The sequence below is a fragment of the Spea bombifrons genome, chromosome 1 (genome assembly GCF_027358695.1).
Source record: "Spea bombifrons isolate aSpeBom1 chromosome 1, aSpeBom1.2.pri, whole genome shotgun sequence".
Lineage (NCBI taxonomy): Eukaryota > Metazoa > Chordata > Amphibia > Anura > Pelobatidae > Spea > Spea bombifrons.
In genome coordinates this window covers 8,957,929-8,975,807 of record NC_071087.1, presented here as the reverse complement: position 1 = coordinate 8,975,807, position 17,879 = coordinate 8,957,929, and the positions used below count along the sequence as shown (strand labels likewise).

Sequence of the window (17,879 nt, the reverse complement as noted above, 5' to 3'; positions counted from 1 at the left end):
GTCCCTAAACCCATTGAAAACAATGCATTTTGAGCCCGTACATGTACGGGCTTTGTCATTAAGGGGTTAAATGAGTTTTAGTCCATAACAGGAGGAACATCACAATGCATTTCATTCTTAAAAGAGATCTTTAAATAGCATCTACCTTAGCTACAATACATCTTACTGCATCAGAAGAAAGTTCCGGTGTGCGTAACTTTAATATGAAAAAGAATAATAAGGTTCAACAATGACATATCAAAAGATCTGAAAACGCTTCATTTCCTGAAGTCTAAAATGATATACGATGGTTTTTATTGGTAAGGGGTTAAAAATTGCAGGATATAACATCCTGTACTGTGTTCTTTTACAATATCATGGTGAAGACATATGATAAGCTTATAAAAATTGTTTAGAATCGTATGATGGCACATGTGACAAAAAAATCTAATTAATATGTCTGACTTTCCTTATAAATTTCAGCAAAGCTGAAACAAAGCTGTAGATGTTCTTAACTAAAGTTAACAACATTCAATAACATTATGGATTCCTCCTCTCACAAATATTACCATGTTCATGAATTTGAACCAACGCATCTCGTTGATCTTTACTTTTCTTCCAAAACAGAAGAAGTACTTCTACAGGAGTCTGTCTTCGCCACCCTGAAATTCCTGCTTAACGAAAAACAAAACAGTAAGATTTTTCTCACTAAATAATATTTAGGTTTTAAAATCTTAGAAGTATGCTTTTCCAGATGATTATTGCCACAACTCCAAGTGCGAGAAATTGTGAGAGAAAGTGCGAAATTCAGTGTAAATTAACCAAAAACCTGATTTTAAATGCTAATTCTAATTGTATGTTTTATCATCTATTTGTCGTTTCTGCTGCAGGCCGTATTAAAGGAGAAGCTTTGCTTGATTTTAGTGCAGGGTCTGTTGTTTTTCAACTATTGGCAATTTTTGAGTGCTTCAAAGAAATAACGATATTAGAATTCAATGATTTCTGCATCGCTGAGCTGGAGAAATGGAGAAACAGCCACGAGGAAGCCTACGACTGGTCTCATGCATCAAAGGCTTTGATGGACCTGGAAGGAAAAAGGTGGCGTATACATTTACATTTTTTAGGTCATCTTCTGTTAGATTCTTATGATTCCACCTGCTAGGATAAGACCAGTGGTTGACATTCTGATGGTGCGTGGACTGTTGGTGAGCAGTTGTATATGTTCAATTTCACAGAGTAGCCTGTGACTATTTTATAATCTGCTGCTTTCAGGCATGGAAAAATTATTTTTTGTTGGGTTTTTTTTTTGCATCACACTTTTTATTGGTGTTTTGATTTTTTCTTTGGTCCCTTTTCGTTGGTCCCTAAATGAGGATTGAGCATCATCAGGGTCAAGGTTTACAGTTTTACACACATTTACTATACATAATCCCAATACTAGCTGTTTAACCCCTTAAGGACAATAGGGGTTTTTACTCGTAGTATATTGCGGGACAATGGCTCTTTTAACGTTTTCCAGTGTTACTGTTTAGCTGTGATTTTCTTCTCTCTCATTTCATGCTCCCACACATATTATATATTGTTTTTTTCAGGATAAACAGGGCTTTCTTTAGATACCATTCATTTTATCATATCATCTAATTTACTATAAAAAAAATGATAAAATTTGGGGATTTTTTGTAAAAAAATTACTTTTTCTCACTTTTTAAACAGAAAACTTTTACTCATCTGCAAAAACGAATGAAAAAACCTGCTAAATAGATTCTACTATTTGTCCTGAGTTTAGAAATACCCAATGTTTTTATGTTTTTTTGCTTTTTTCTACACATTATGGGGCAATAAGTACAGGTAGCGTTTTGCCATTTTTTCCAAATCTGGTAATTCTTCCCCCATGTGCCATTTCAGGTATCTTTGAAGCCGGCCAATGAAATTTACCCCATCAAATCATATATTTTTAAAAACTAGACACCCCAAGGTATTTGAAATGCTGGTATTTTAACCCTTTCAATGCACTAATTTTACCACTACCCTTTGTGAAACTTTATGGTAGTAATTCTTTTTGTATATTTTTCCACACATGTTGTACTTCAGTTATAAATTTATCGCTCCTGGTATATGTCCGTGTCACACAACACCCCAATATGTGTTCAGTAACATCTCCTGAGCGCAGCGATACCCCCCATGCATGGGTTTGTAGGGTTATTTGGGAGGTAAAAGGCCGCCTTTGTGAGGTGTGTATTTTTTTGCCATTTACACATCTGCCCCATGTCCCATATTTGGGACATCTTTGAACCCGGCCAATTCAATTTACCCCATCAACTCATATATTTTTTAATACTAGACACCCTATGGGCATTTGTAATGCCAATATTTTAACTCTTTCCATGATGGAATTTTTGTAAAGATAAAAAATTTTAGGACTTGCTTATTAAAAACTTTTTTTTTTTTTGCTGACAGTGGGGATTTTTACATGTTACCATATTTTTTACATTTTTTTTAAACATTTTTGACCATTTTTTAAAAATTTTTTTTTATTTATTTATTTTTTTTTTTTTACACTAGTCACTCATTAGTGAGCTGGGCTCCATTGACCTTGCATGGTTGGATGCAGTACCTGCATTCAACCTGCAGGAGGAGCTCGAGAGTTCTCAAGAGGGTCTGGATAGACCCTCTGTGAACTAAGATCTCTTGTTAATGCCATCCTGTGAATGACGGCAACGTCATTCACAGGATGGCACTTGTGGTTGCTCCTCGGAGCAATCACAAGGTGATCGGGGGTCGGGGGGTAGTGTTGCTACATGCCTCGATACTGAGGCATGTCAGCAACACAGTTTATGCTTAGGAAGCGATTCCGATCGCTTCCTAAGCAGTTTTAGCCGGCCGCCGCTGCGATCTTTGATTTTTCCTCCGGGGAGGGCTGCCGAGGGCTGCCTTCCCCGGATCCACGGGCAGCCTCACTTGTGAGGCTTCCGTGGATGCTGCAAAGCCGCCGATCGCGGCGAAAACGCCGCGATCGCGGCGATGCAGCTATTTAACGGCAGCCCGTACATGTACGGGCATTGTCGTTAACCCGTTGCACGGCAACCCCGTACATGTACGGGGATTGTCGTTAAGGGGTTAAATGCTTTAATGTAACTGTATTGATTTTATTTGATGCCAATATTTATGGTAGTCCCAAGACCACTGTAATAATGAGGTTTATGTAATATAATGGATATATTATACAATTTTATCTTTTTTTTCTTCTTTTTCTAGTGGTGGGTGGCAAGAGAAAGAAGAATTGTTGAAAGGGAAAATCAAACGAATTCTGAAGTGCGACTTTACAAAAGATAACCCTACAGACCCAATTGTGCTACCAAAAGTAGATTGTATCATTAGTGCTTGGTTACTGGATATCATAAGCCCAGATAAAGAGGCGTATATTAGGAATTTTAGAAAACTCTCTTCTTTACTTAAACCAGGCGGCCGCCTGATCTTGATTGGAAATATTAATCATTCATTTTATTTTATTGGGGAGCACAAATATAATTTCTTACGTTATGATGAAGAATTTCTTAAAAAAACACTAAAAGATGAGGCATATGTAATTGAATCTTATGAAGCAAATGACAGGAAAACAACATCTCCTCTTTTGGATCATGAAAAAGTTGTGTTTATCAATGCGATTAAAAAGAAGTGAAATTAGATTAAAATTACACTTTTCTGAGTAATTGGAATGAATTGGAAATTGGAGTTCATTCTGTAACAACACATACATTGATCTCATCTGTCTGCCAAATTAAATTTATAAGATTAAGAACATTTTAAAATGCATTAGCCTTAGTTACTAGTTATCAAGATTTATCATAAAATAAATGCTCTGAATTAGATTAATTATGATAGTATAAGAATGGTTTGCACCAAATATATTAATGTGTTAAAGCAGTCAATATACCTTGTGAATCAGCTTTTCAAATCTGTGTAATAAAATTTAAGCTAAAACATCAAAATAGGCAATGTTATATTTTTGTAAAATACATCATAAATCGAAATGTATGTGTAAGCAAACGTTCTCGCACTCTATGGCGATAATAGTGTGAAACTGTGATCCTCAATGCAGGGGTATTGAGGGAGGCTAAGAACTGTCGGCACAAGGAGAACATTTTTATAGCAGACATCTATTTCTGCTCCAAGGTTAAGCAACCTGACTTGAGAGGCCATTTTTGTATAAAGCACAGAGCTACTGGCACACTTTACTGTTGTCGGTAACCATTTATTGAAGACAAGATAGGAGAGCTGGATCACACAAGGTGTAAGAATAAGCCGGAGAACTAACACTTTCTGAGATGAAAGTCTAACTGGAATGATCTGATTTTACACTCCCATCACCCTGTAGACATTAAGGTACATAGAAAAAAAGGTGTGACAAGATTACCTTTAGGACACACGTCTATGTCCTCCATGTTTCGTAGCAGTGGGGACATGTCTGGGTGAGGAATGCCTAAAAACATCACTGCTGACACTCACTCAGTTCTGTCTAGACCCTGCTGGGATCTCCATTTGTTCCCCTCGCTGGCTGATCACATACACACATTGTGAGCAGCATTGGAGCCCTGCTTGCTGATCACAGTGTGATGAATGCAAGAAGAAACAATGTTTCTCCCTCTTCAAAAAAAGGGGAACATAAGTGGTTAAATTTAAATCAAAAATAAAATAAACACAAAAATAAATAAATACATTGAGCTTCAAAAGGCACCAAAAACAACAAACAAAATAAAAACAAAAACTGAGAATTTTTTGAGTGCTTCAAAGAAATAACTATATTAGAATTCAATGATTTCTGCATCGCTGAGCTGGAGAAATGGAGAAACAGCCACGAGGAAGCCTACGACTGGTCTCATGCATCAAAGGCTTTGATGGACCTGGAATGAAGAAGGTGGCGTATACATTTATATTTTTAAGATCATCTTCTGTTAGATTACTATGATTCCACCTGCTAAAATAAGATCGGTGGTTGACACTGTGATGGTGCGCACTGGTAAGGAGCAGTTGTATATATATACAAGTATTCACACCAGAACAGAGAGAGTTGGTTTGTGAAATGGAACATCAGTTCAGAGAAGGTTTAGAAGAGTGAGAGCGAAGGGGAGAAGAAGAAGTAGAGGAAGGGCCTGACCCCCGAACAGCCTCCATATCAGTCGCAGCATCCGTCAAGTCGGCGCGGACAAAATAATCTGCGGACATGACCAGCATACATAAGATGTTGGAGAGATGTATTAAAATGGATCTCTATCCATATTACACTAATAACAATAAAAATATGTATGTGGGATATATCATTGTTCATGTGGCACCTAATTCTAAGAAAATTGTATTTGTTAATATTTAATGAAATCTAACACCTGTTAGATTTATTGGTCTCGGAATGCTTAACATGTGTGTATCTACTTTGAACCTTAACCATATTTCATGAGAATGTTGCCATAAATGCTAATCATAGCTTGTTTAAGCCTGCCTGACCCCAGAAAAACGAACATCTTGTAACTACCGGAAACCTTCCCAGAAAATGTGTGAAGGGGGAGATGACTCATCTATAGCTGGCGAATGAATTAACAACATTTTGAGGTTTTGTCATTCCTTTTTGGTTTGTTTCATTGGGGACTTTCACTAAAAAAAACAAGTTTATACAAATCTGAATGCACAAGTCTAGTGGATATTCCAGTTACACTGGGATTCAAACCAGTGATATGTGCTGTGGGTGACACCTGTAGCCATCAGGAGGCTGGATTAATCATTCCATCCACACCCCAGTCTTCTCTCTGCTAATCGGTTGGCTTTTTGCTCCCACCTGCTGTATCACCTATTCCCACTCTGCAAAGGTCTTTACAAACTACAGAAGACGTGCAAATGGGCCAAAACGATTCAGACACATTTTTTGTTTGTTTTTGGCCCATTTGTTTTTGGGTAACTAATTTCATTCTCTGCTAATTTGGGGGCATTTTTGATTCGGGAACATTCACTCTCTCACTCACACTCTCGTTCATCTCTCTCACGCTTTCTAAATGCTGACCACTTCTGTTTCTGCCAACACTTTGGCATCTTCTTTTTCATCTTATAACCTCTCTCTGTGGACATGACCTGGCATGAACGTCTGCCAAAAAGGCGGCTCTTGCATTGACATCTTGCCCCAAGCTCATTCATGTAAACACACACATACATACGTATATTCTATCGAATACCACACGCTCAGCTTTTTTTCGTTCACTCACTCACGCTTCTGCATGTTCTTTATCTTGTATCTTCTCCCTATTTTTTTCTCTTCAGTCTTCAATTTGCTATCTTCTATATTTGTCTGCATCTCTGCAGACATAGCCCGCAATATGACGAGACATCGCCATTTCACCTTCAGATAGCCTTGTGTGAACATCCCCCACAATGGTGGAGTTTCTGGTGACGTCCTGTCCCCCATTGGAGGAATTGGCGAGAGGAAGTCACCATAAGCTCCACCATTTTGCCCTAAGACCTTGTGTGAATGTCCACAGAAATACCATGGATTCAGGTGATATCCTCTCCTCTGATTGCAAAATCAAGGGAGAGGATATCATCAGAAACTCCACGATTTTGTCAGAAATTAATCAGCAGGTTATGTCTGTGGAGATGTGGACAAAAAATAGGCAATTCATCGGACAATGTGTTCATCGGACAATGTGTTGCTAAATTTAAAATGATCCCTGATGTTTATCCAAAGTGAAAAGGCAGGAAACGGAATTTGTTGTCTGAAAATAAATGTGCCAAAAACTAACCAAAAATGATTGTGAATCATTTTTGGCCAAATTTGAAGGGACATGCTTGTCTGTAGGGTGCGTGAGATGCCGCACCAAAGGGGTATGCTAAGCGAAGGAAAGGTGAGGGAATTGAAAATTGAAATTCTCAGCAGCAGTGAAGAACAGAAGCACTAGATCCACTGGAGCATCAGCCATTTGGCAGCAGACCCTCGTACTTTGGTGGGTAGTACCACCTAAACTCCCCAATATCAGACTGAAATGGTCAAAGGCTATCTTGAGGAACTTCCACCACCTAATGCTACTGGCTAAATTTTGATGACCAGAAGTTGTTACCTGGCCAGGTCTCTCCTTAGTGGCCCAGCAGTTTCTTTCATGCCCACTCACCAGTGTCAAAAGCGAGAGGGTCTTCTCTGTGACAGGCAATGTACTCAGCCCCCAGATGAACACACTTCTCCCTATACCTGGTGGAGCAGATGGCTTCCTTGAATGCGGATCTTTCCAAATTAGGTTACACAGCACTCAATATTCAAAGGAATTGAGATTCTAGCCATGCTGCTCAGGTCCAGTCTCTTACTGCTGCTGCTCCTCTCTCACCTTAAGTACGTTGAGCGTAATTTTTTATTTTAATTTCTCTAATATTGATGAAAATCAGTTCTGCACCAAGGGGCTGCATGTGCCCCCACCTGCCAGTACCTGCCTGACCGTCTGCCTGCCCAGCCCCAGTGCCCTCTCACCTCCCTTACTCTGAGGAATATTTCTCTTTTTTAAAAAAAAATATTGGGAATAATCAGTGCACGTGCCTATCATCTGCCGGTACCTGTCCATGCCCCTTGCCCCACTACTATTGCAGCTGCAGCTCATCAATCTACTTCTGTACTCTGGGACGGTCATTGGTCAACTTGGTTTTGAATTTCAATATTGAGAAAATTCACCTGTGCCAGGTAGCAGGATGCCTTGTCCTTTATCATGCTCTGTGCCCCAATGCCCCTTCTTACTCTGAGGGAATCAACTTTTGTTCTTTTTCTCTAATATGTGGGGGTCATTCTTGTTGCTGGATGTGTCTACTTGGCATCCTAGGCCCATTTTACCAATGTACCATGCATGTGACAGGCCAATGCCACAGGGGTTAAGCCAAACACATATCAAGTCAAATGGTTATAAAACCAATGCAAGTAATCCAGAATGTATTATATATGCATACTTCTATTATACTTAATATTATACAGTAAACAAAACATTTACAGCTCAAGGACATCGCATACGTTTATTATCTTCAATCTCCTTCTGTAATTAAATCACAAAATAATCCCATGACTAAAATCAAATATGAACAGGGCATATATTTAAAAAAAGGCCTATTTTAAAAAAAATCTTTATTACAGTTAAACATAAACAGGAAAACAAACAGGTACAGTTATTTGTGTATAAATGTAACCTTGGCATTATCCAATTATGTATTTTGGTGTTTTTTCTTCTAATGTTTGGTTAGTATTCTTTTAGCTGCTATTTTACTGCTATAAGGATATCTTTGTTTCAGTAGACCACTGTGTGTTTAATTAAAAAGTTCTGACCCTTAAGTATGTAAATGTTTTTTTTTTATGGGTACATACGCTATTCCATTTAGCGTTTAAGGTTAAATCTTCTATTGCAGGTTATTGGAAGCTAATTTAATTTGTTTTTGAAGATTCAAAAGTTTAAAAAAGGGAAAGACTTGAATAAAGCATCAGTATCTCATCAGTATTCTCTTGCTGTTCACTGTGCCGCGGGCTAGTTCTGAAATTTGGGCCAAAATATTACAGAGGCATATCCATGTGCACTTAATTTTTTTCTTCTGGGATCAGCTTATAATAGGGGGTTACTTTTAAGCTTCTTTATAAAGCAAGTGCACAATCAACTCAAAATTTAAGTATATACAGAGGCGCAACTAGAAACTGAAGGGCCCCGGTGCAACCCCCAACTTCACCAAGTAACATGCTCCATGGTGCCATCTTTGCCCCAAACAGCTTATGAGTACCTCCTTTGCCCCCAAACAGCTTGTGAGTGCCTCCTTTGCACTCACATCATTTGACAAAGCCAAGACCTCTATGAAAAAGTTTTTTCATCCAGGGTTTTTGACAAGACAGGGAAAGGACGGAGCCATTTTTCCAGCCGTACATCATGTACCCCAGCAGTGGGTAGAGGCTCCCTTTAAGACGCGGCATGAATATTCCCGTCTAACCTCAGATCACCACACGGGGGCGCGCGTCTAACGGCCGGACGGACCACATCGCGTCTTCCCGCGAACAGAGCGAGCAGGGGGCTGAACGCGCGGGCTGCGTCTCGGCTCCCCTGCTCGTGGCAACGCCGGAACCGCCGGGACCGCCTGGACCACCGGGACCGCCGGCAAGGTAACAGTACCCCCCTGTCTACAAGCGCCATCCTGGCGATTAGGAGCCGGTTTCTGGGGGAATTTCCTATGAAAGGCACGAATCTTGGCTGGAGCATGGACATCAGAGGACGGGACCCAGGAACTCTCCTCAGGACCGTATCCCTTCCATCTAATAAAGTATTGCAGTCTCCCCTGTTTCTTTCTAGAGTCTAAGATGGTTTGTACTTCATATTCTTCTTCACCTTGGACTATTACCGGATCAGGAGTACGAACCGTGGGGGAGAATTGATTTCTAATTACTGGTTTTAATAAAGAAATATGAAACGCATTATTAATGCGCAGTGTTTTAGGTAGAACCAGAGAATAAGTAACTTCATTAATTTTTGTTTTAATTTTATATGGACCAATATATTTAGGTCCTAAGGTTCGGGCGGCTTGCTGGAGGTGAAGATATTTCGAGGAAAGCCACACATAGTCTCCTGGGTTGAGCACCGGCCCTTTGGATCTAGACTTATCAGCGGTTTTCTTCTGCAAAATCTTAGTCTGCTTTAACTGTTCCGAAATAAGTGCCCAATGGTCACGTAGAACTTGAAATTGAGCTTCAGCTGCAGGTACCCCCGTAGAACTGGTTTCTTCAGCGTGAACCGCTTTGAATGGGGACATCTGTAGTGCTTCATGATAAGAGCAGTTGTAGGACCATTCCGCAAGATGCAAAAGTGTCGACCAATCGGACTGATCCTCCGAGACGTACATTCTAAGATATTGCTTAAGTACTTGATTTGTTCTTTCAGCTTGCCCATTAGATTGAGGATGATGGGATGATGAAAAATGCAACTCGATTCCCGTAAATTTACACATCGCTCTCCAGAATTTCAAGATGAATTGTGACCCTCTGTCCGAAATGATGATTTGCGGAACTCCATATAGTCTTATGATCTCTCTCATGAAGGTGTCCGCTAATGTACTGGGCCAAGGCTTGATTCTCCGGATGGGATAATGGATATGTATGTCCCTTAGGTGGATTGGTGCCAGGCAACAATTGTATCGTACAGTCATACGCCCGATGAGGAGGTAAAGTTTCTGCTTTTCTCTTTGAAAAAAACATCTAAATACTCCCAATACTGAGGGGGTACAAGATGGCGTGGATCCTGAGCAGGTACTTCGAGCATAAGATTTAATTTAGTAGGAGTGCTGCAACAGTTCTTTAAACATTCTTTACTCCATGCCAGAATCTGTCCTTCTCTCCAGTCTATGCTGGGATTATGTTGTTGTAACCACGACATTCCCAGGATGATTGGAATATGAGGACTGGATAACACATCAAACCGTATTTCTTCAGAATGGAGTATCCCAATGATGGCACCAATAGTCTCGGTTTGGAGGGACACAATCCCGGTTCCTAAAGGAGAGCCATCTAATGCCGTGATAGAGGTTTTCTGAGTCCTGGGCTGTAAGGGAATACTGTGTTCCAGGGCCCAACCCTTGTCTATAAAATTTCCAGCCGCACCCGAATCAATGAAAGCTTGGGTGGCCACTTGGTGGCCTGTCCACTGCAGCTTGATGGGAACCAAAAGTCTTGGTGACTGAGGAGGTGAAGCAACAGTAGCACTTAGTGAAGCACCTTCGGCCTCCACTAAGTTCTGGCGTTTCCCGATTTCCTAGGGCAGGCAAAAATCAAATGTCCTTTTTGTCTACAGTATAAACACAGTCCCAACGATCTGCGGCGTTGTTTCTCTTCCACGGATAAATGAAGCACAGGACCGATCTCCATAGGCTCTGCCACAGCAGCTGCAGGTTCAGTAGGTGCAGGAGTAGGATGTCTGATCCAAGGCCTAACTTGACGTGGCCTACGATCGCGTTCTCGGTCGCGTTCAAATTTTCATGGGGAATTTCACGATAGGTGAGTGCATCCTTTATTGATTCGTTCAAACCCCTGCGAAAGGCAGCTTTCAGGGAGCTGACATTCCAGTCTGTCTCATACGCCAAAGTACGAAATTCAACGGCGTACTGGGCCACAGTTCTCCTGCCCTGTTGCAGTTCCATAAGATTGGATTCAGCGGCTTCACGTCTCCCAGGAGCATCAAACACAGCACGAAATGATGCGATAAAGGCGTCCGCGTCTTCCAAAATGGGTGAGCTCTGTTCTAGTAGAGGTGATACCCACGCCAATGCTTCTCCTTTTAATAAGTTTATAATAAAAGTCACTCTGTTGCAATGAGAGGAGAAAGTATGAGGATGTGCCCGGAAATGTAAGGCGCACTGATTGAGGAACCCACGACACTCTTGAGGATCACCAGAAAATTTGTCAGGTAATGGCATCTTGGGTGCTGGAACAGCAGTACTTGGCCCCGGAACAGGAGGAGCAGAATCAGATGATGCCCCTTGCGAGATGGACGGAGACAAGTTCGTGGCCATAGATCTTAGTAGGTCTGCAACATCGTCTAACTTCCGTTCCAAGGATTGGAGTTGAGAAGCGTGAGCAGCTAGAACTTGATCCTGTCTGTCTTGTCGGTTGGACATCCTTGCCAAGTCTGCGGGATCCATATTAAAGGCCTGTGATACTGTCACTAACGGTGGTTCAGGCTGTGGATCCACGCTGCAGTACAAGGAAAGGCGCCCCCAAGCGGTGATGACGAGCAGAGCAGGAACAACCAGATGGTACTAGGAGCTGGCAATCGGATAGTCGGGGTCACGAGTAGAGGTCAGGACAGGCAGCAAACAACGGATAGCCGGGGTCACGAGCAGAGGTCAGGACAGGCAGCAAACAACGGATAGTCGAGGTCACGAGCAGAGGTCGGGGCAGGCAGCAAACAACGGGTGGTCAGGCTCAAGCAAAGTTCAGGCAACGAAAAGGCAAATAAGGTTCTGGAACGCTAGTGAAGGCAATAAAGGCACTATCACAGGCAAGGGGTACATGCAGACTGAAGGTTAAAATAGTCCTCTTGCTCAGGATCCTCCTACCCCCTAAATTAGGGGGAGGAGGAAAAGAGATAAGTACCCCTTTAAGATGCGGCATGAATATTCATGAGCGCGAACGGCTCTCATGCTGCTGAGACGCGCGTCCCGTCTAACCTCAGATCACCACACGTGGGCGCGCGTCTAACGGCCGGACGGACCACATCGCGTCTTCCCGCAAACAGAGCGAGCAGGGGGCTGAACTCGTGGGCTGCGTCTCGGCTCCCCTGCTCGTGGCAACGCCGGAACCGCCAGGACCGCCGGCAAGGTAACAAGCTGGTGCTTGGAACGTAATCTGGATCCCGTTCGGACAACCGTGACTGAAGTGGTGAATTTCTTAGCTTCTCTTTTCGACAGTGGGAAAGCTTACCAAACCATTAATTCGTAAACAGGTAGACACTTCACATTTGGAATGTGAGTACGGTTATACATTTTCTTTCATCAAGGCCGGTCAATTAATCTTTATCTCTAAAGCAGTTGTCAGCTAAGCTTATTATGCTTTTATGTCACTTTAGAGACGAGGATCCTACAAGCGGGCACTTGAATATTCTGCTGAATTCATCAATACGATAAGTAGAAGCATTGTGAAACACTCATCTACAGACACCAGACAAGCCAGAAGGTTTATTGTTCCCTCAGAAATCTCATGGTGCTGCCACAACCACAATGGATTCTGGGTAGGCACATGCAAATAAGGTCAACAATGATCACCTTTGGCCTCTATATCCACTTAATACATGGATCCCTTGAAAATAATTGCCCGCTGTTCAGGACAGCCTTTAGACAAAAATGGGGAAAGAGGTGCAGTAGCCAGATCGCCACTCATGGACAGCTGTTTTTTTTTTTCCGTCCTTTATTTATTTTTTTTTTTATTTAAGTTTATTGATACAAAACTGTTTATGGTAAAACAAACATTTTGTGCCTTTTTTGACAAAATTACGTTAGTTCAGACAGTCGAAAAGCAGTACTGCGACTCAGCGTAGGGCAATACACTTTACAGTACAACTTCAGTTACAGAAAGCTCAGTAATATACAGTAAAAGCAGTGTACAATTACAATTCCAGATATGACACATATGGTTAGCACATTAATGGAAACAGCCTGGGGAAATGGGGCCGAGGAGAACGGGGCTAATCTTCAGCCTCTAGACTGTCCTTGAGAGAGTAGTCGCTCAGCAGGGCTGTGGAGAAGCCTGCGGCAGTCACGGACTGTGACCCGCTCCCTCCTCAACACTAGGCGGTTTCTGGCAAACCATAGAGCGTCCTTTACACAGCACATGAGACGCCACCACTCAGGAAAGTGCAGCCTGGCTGAAGAGTTACTAGGTCCAGCTCTGCCACAGGTGCCCAGCCAGAAGGCATGATTGAAGAGCTAAACACAGCAATCAGCTCATTCCAGGCTCCAGAATCAAGAGTCAGCACAGCCTCTGTCAACTTCATCCTTAATGGGACTCTTCTGCATGAGGTTGTGATACTGGCTTTATACTTGAGGCTTAGGGCTAGCCAAGAAATACCATTACATAAGTTATGGTGGGTAAAGGTGATGGAAAACCCTTCCACTAAAATTTAGGGGTATGTAAAAGCATTCTTAAACACCCATCTACAGACACCAGACAAGCCAGAAGGCTTGTTGTTCCCTCAGAAATCTCATGATGCTGCCACAACCACAAGGGATTCTGGGTAGGCACATGCAAATAAGGTCAACAATTATCACCTTTTGCCTTGAGTGTTTAACAATGCTTCTACATGCCCCTAAATTTTAGTGGAAGGGTTTTCCATCACCTTTAACAATATATTCACCAGGTTTTGGCTAGTGTTTTCTAAACCAGAATGCTTGCTACGATACATTGATAACATGCTTCTGCAAACAGAGACTGAAGAAAAACATCTGAACGGCGAACTATTTTCACTGTTTCAGGAATCTAGGTTAAAATTAAACAATTAAACACATGTAAGGTGAAACTGATGCCACCAGAAGTACAATACTTAAGGGTTTTTATTGGTCCAGGACACAGAGAATTAAAGAAATCCCACCCCCTCCAGTATCAACTTCGATTAAGGCATGATGCCAATTTTCAGGATTAGAAAGAGCAAAACTTTTATACCATCTGTATAAGGACATTTAAACTAGTTTTAGTCCATAACAGGAGGAACATCACAATATATTTAATTCTTAAAAAGAGATCTTTAAATAGCACCTACCTTAGCTACAATTGTTGCCATTTGAATTATTAGGATAGGATAACCGGGTATATAAGAAATTTATATATATAAAGATGGAGGCAAAACACACAGGTACTCCTCGCTTCTGTGTCTTTATTGAAACATATTAACTGCTCCTCTTCCTGTTCAGGAGGAAGGAGGAGATAACAACATAAACTTTATTTATACTTATCTTAACCATACAATGTATCACATAGGCTATAGCACTGTGAGAGCACTTTCAGATTATATCTCAAACACCCCCACTTGCTCTCAAGTGTTTAATCTTTTTTTTTTTTTTTCTTGTAATCAATTCCCTTTACTTGACAATAACCTTTAACAACAAATCTGGCTTTGTATGTTTCTAATCCGTCAACATTATTTTTCACTGCATACACCCATCGTCCCCCCAATGAACATTTACCTACTGGTAAGGTTGTCAAGGTGAAGTTGTCATTTTCTTTCAATGAATCAATTTCCTCTGTCATAGCATTAAGCCAGTTCTGTGACTGAGGTGAGATTATAGCTTCTTTAAAGTTTTGTGGTACATCAAACACCTTGTAGCAATAATCAATGTTTGTTAGTATTTGATCATCACATTCCACTTCTGAAACATAGTCCTCCAAATACTGAGGAGTTTTTCTGTCTCTTTTAGGATAACGTGTACTATGGTCATTCCCTGCTTGACCATTGTCCTTGCTCTTCAAAGTTTCTTTTTCAGAAATTTGAATTGAGTTTGGACACTCAGTTTCAGTTTGATTAATCTTTGGTATAGAGGGTGCATAGTTCTCCCTATGGCATTCCTCATCATCATGTAACAGGTCAGTTTGAGTCTCTCTTTCAAAAACTCTCTTTGTGATAAACTTCACAAGTCTGTGTTTAAGGTCCTTTCCAGTGTCTGGGTAAAACACTAGGTAAGAAGGACTGTTCTTGTCATAACCAATGAAAATCCCTCTCTCACATTTTGAGTCTAGCTTCTTTCTGTCATACCTGTATGTAAAACACTCTGAGCCAAAAACTCTCATCTTAGAAAGATTAGGTTTTCTGCCCGTTAAAAGGTAATATGGAGTTTGTGCTAAACGGTTGTTAAAACACCTGTTTCGGATATGAGCGTCAGTCATTACTGCATATGTCCAGAATTCTTTTGGTAATTTACTCTCAACTAACAGACATCTTGCCATTTCAAATAGCGTTCTCCAATTTCTCTCAGCAGTCCCATTTTGGTGGGGTGAGTAAGGTGCTGAGGTTTCATGCCTTTGCCTCTCTTATTTAGCAGTGACTTAAATCTGTTTGCCATAAACTCTGTACCATTATCAGATCTTATACATTTTATGACTCCATACAAGGCTGTGTCAGCAATAAACCTTTCAGTGGCTAACACTGCATCACTCTTGTTTTTTTAGGAAATATACAAATATTGCACCAGAGTAATCATCAGTGAATGCTATTGTATATCTGAAACCTTCTTTAGCTGGTGGTTCTATAGGACCTGCTAAATCAGTGTGTATTAGCTCTAATATAGCTGTGGCTCTTGTATCAGATTCTCTGTTCCTGCTCTGAACAAATTTTCCTTGAATGCAAACTTCACAATTTAGATTAGACTTATCAATCTTACCCTTAATTTTCATTCCTTCTAGCACATTTTGTAGTTTTGCAATATCATCATAATTACAGTGACCTAGGATTTCATGCCACATTTGTATATCATGACATTCATGACAACTGTCATCATTTTTAACAAAAACATTCAGATAGTAAAGTCTATTGTACTTCTGGATTGTGAATTTGGTACTGTTTTTATGCACAAGTTCATTCCTGCCTTGCTGGAAGCTGACTAATGCTCCACTGTTTGTTGCTGTATCTACAGAGAAGATGTCTTGGGGTTATGAAGGTATGTATAACGCATTCTTCCAGTGTTATCATCTTTTGCTTTCCCTCACTGTCAAGCAAACAAACCTCTGCATCGCCTCTTCTCAGCGCCACACCAGTTGTCTTTTTTCCATCTGCAAGTTCCATTGAATGTTTCTCCGGTTTGAAAGTGTCATCAAAGCTCTTAAATTTTCTGATGTCAGTAATTATATGGGACGTTGCTCCTGTATCAACCATTAGTCCCTTTAGTTTTAACTCATCTAGTGGGTCATTTCTAATTTTAAAAGCAAATGAGTGTCTGTTGTCGGGCGTCATCTGTTGCTTGTCTGACATTGTCTTTCTTTTTGCGCCTGCAATTTGCATCTTTGTGTGTTGAGCTTTTGCAATAGCTACACCACAGCGATTGACCTTTATTTTTATTGTTTGAACACACTCTGGCCCTGTGTCCCTTTTGGCCGCAATTGTAACAAACAATGCTAGGATTATCTCTCTCTTTAAATCTTGGAGTTGTGTTACTCACTTTTAATATATTATCATTAATTGCACTGCTGCTGTATTTTTCAGTATCCTCAAAACTTCTCAATTGTGTTTTAAACTCTGCAAAAGTTACTTTTTCATCCCCTTGTGTAATATGGATGGCAAATAGTTTAAATGATTCAGGTAAACCTTTCAAAATCATTGCAATCAACAGTCCGTCACTTAATGTTTCTCCAGCGTTTCTCAGTGCTGTAATGGCTGTCTCTGCACGTATGATATAGCCAGTTACACTCTCATTTACAGCCTTCTGTAGAGATGTTAGTTCAGTATATAAACTGATTATGCGTGGCTTTCCTTTACCTGCATAATAGTCTCTCAATATTTGAAGTGCTTTTCTTCCATCATCAGCTGCTTCTCTCATAACCAGGGACAAACTTTTATCATCTAAAAATTGAATTAATTCAGCATATGCTTCTTCATTCTTACTGTTATCTTCATCCTCATCTTCAGTGTCTGCAGGCACATTCAGGATGGTCTTTTTAAGATTCATTAACCTCAGATGTCCCAAGAACTTATTCTCCCAAAGTTCATAATTCTTTTCATCTCCATCAAAGCAAAGTCTGCTCCATCGGTTTCCTGCATCCTTCCTGGGCCCATAACCTGTTGCCATTTGAATTATTAGTATAGGATAACCGGGTATATAAGAAATTTATATATATAAAGATGGAGGCAAAACACACAGGTACTCCTTGCTTCTGTGTCTTTATTGAAACATATTAACTGCTTCTCTTCCTGTTCAGGAGGAGATAACAACATAAACTTTATTTATACTTATCTTAATCATACAATGTATCACATAGGCTATAGCACTGTGAGAGCACTTTCAGATTATATCTCAACAAATCTTACTGCATCAGAAGAAAGTTCCTGTGTGTATAACTTTAGTATGAAAAAGAATAATAAGGTTCAACAATGACATATCAAAAGAGCTGAAAATGCTTAAGTTCCTTAAGTCTAAAATGATATACGATGGTCTTTATTGGTGAGGGGTTAAAAATTGCAGGATATAACATCCTGTACTATGTTCTTTTACAATATCATGGTGAAGACATATGATAAGCATATACAAATTGTTTAGAATCATATGATGGCACATGTGACAAAAAAGAACCTCATTAATATGTATGACTTTCCTTATAAATTTCAGCAAAGCTGAAACAAAGCTGTAGATGTTCTTAACTAAAGTTAACAACATTCAATAACATT

The 17,879-nt window shown here is 40.4% G+C and overlaps 1 protein-coding gene across 1 annotated transcript; it reads left to right on the top strand.

Moving 5' to 3' along the window:
- Positions 1 to 521: 521 nt before the first annotated feature.
- Positions 522 to 3,689, top strand: LOC128473267 (nicotinamide N-methyltransferase-like). Its single transcript, XM_053455433.1, has 3 exons — positions 522 to 672; positions 870 to 1,077; positions 3,235 to 3,689. The coding sequence occupies exons 1-3, from the start codon at positions 522 to 524 to the stop codon at positions 3,656 to 3,658; spliced, it is 783 nt and encodes a 260-aa protein (XP_053311408.1). The 3' UTR covers positions 3,659 to 3,689.
- The last annotated feature ends 14,190 nt before the right edge of the window (positions 3,690 to 17,879 follow it).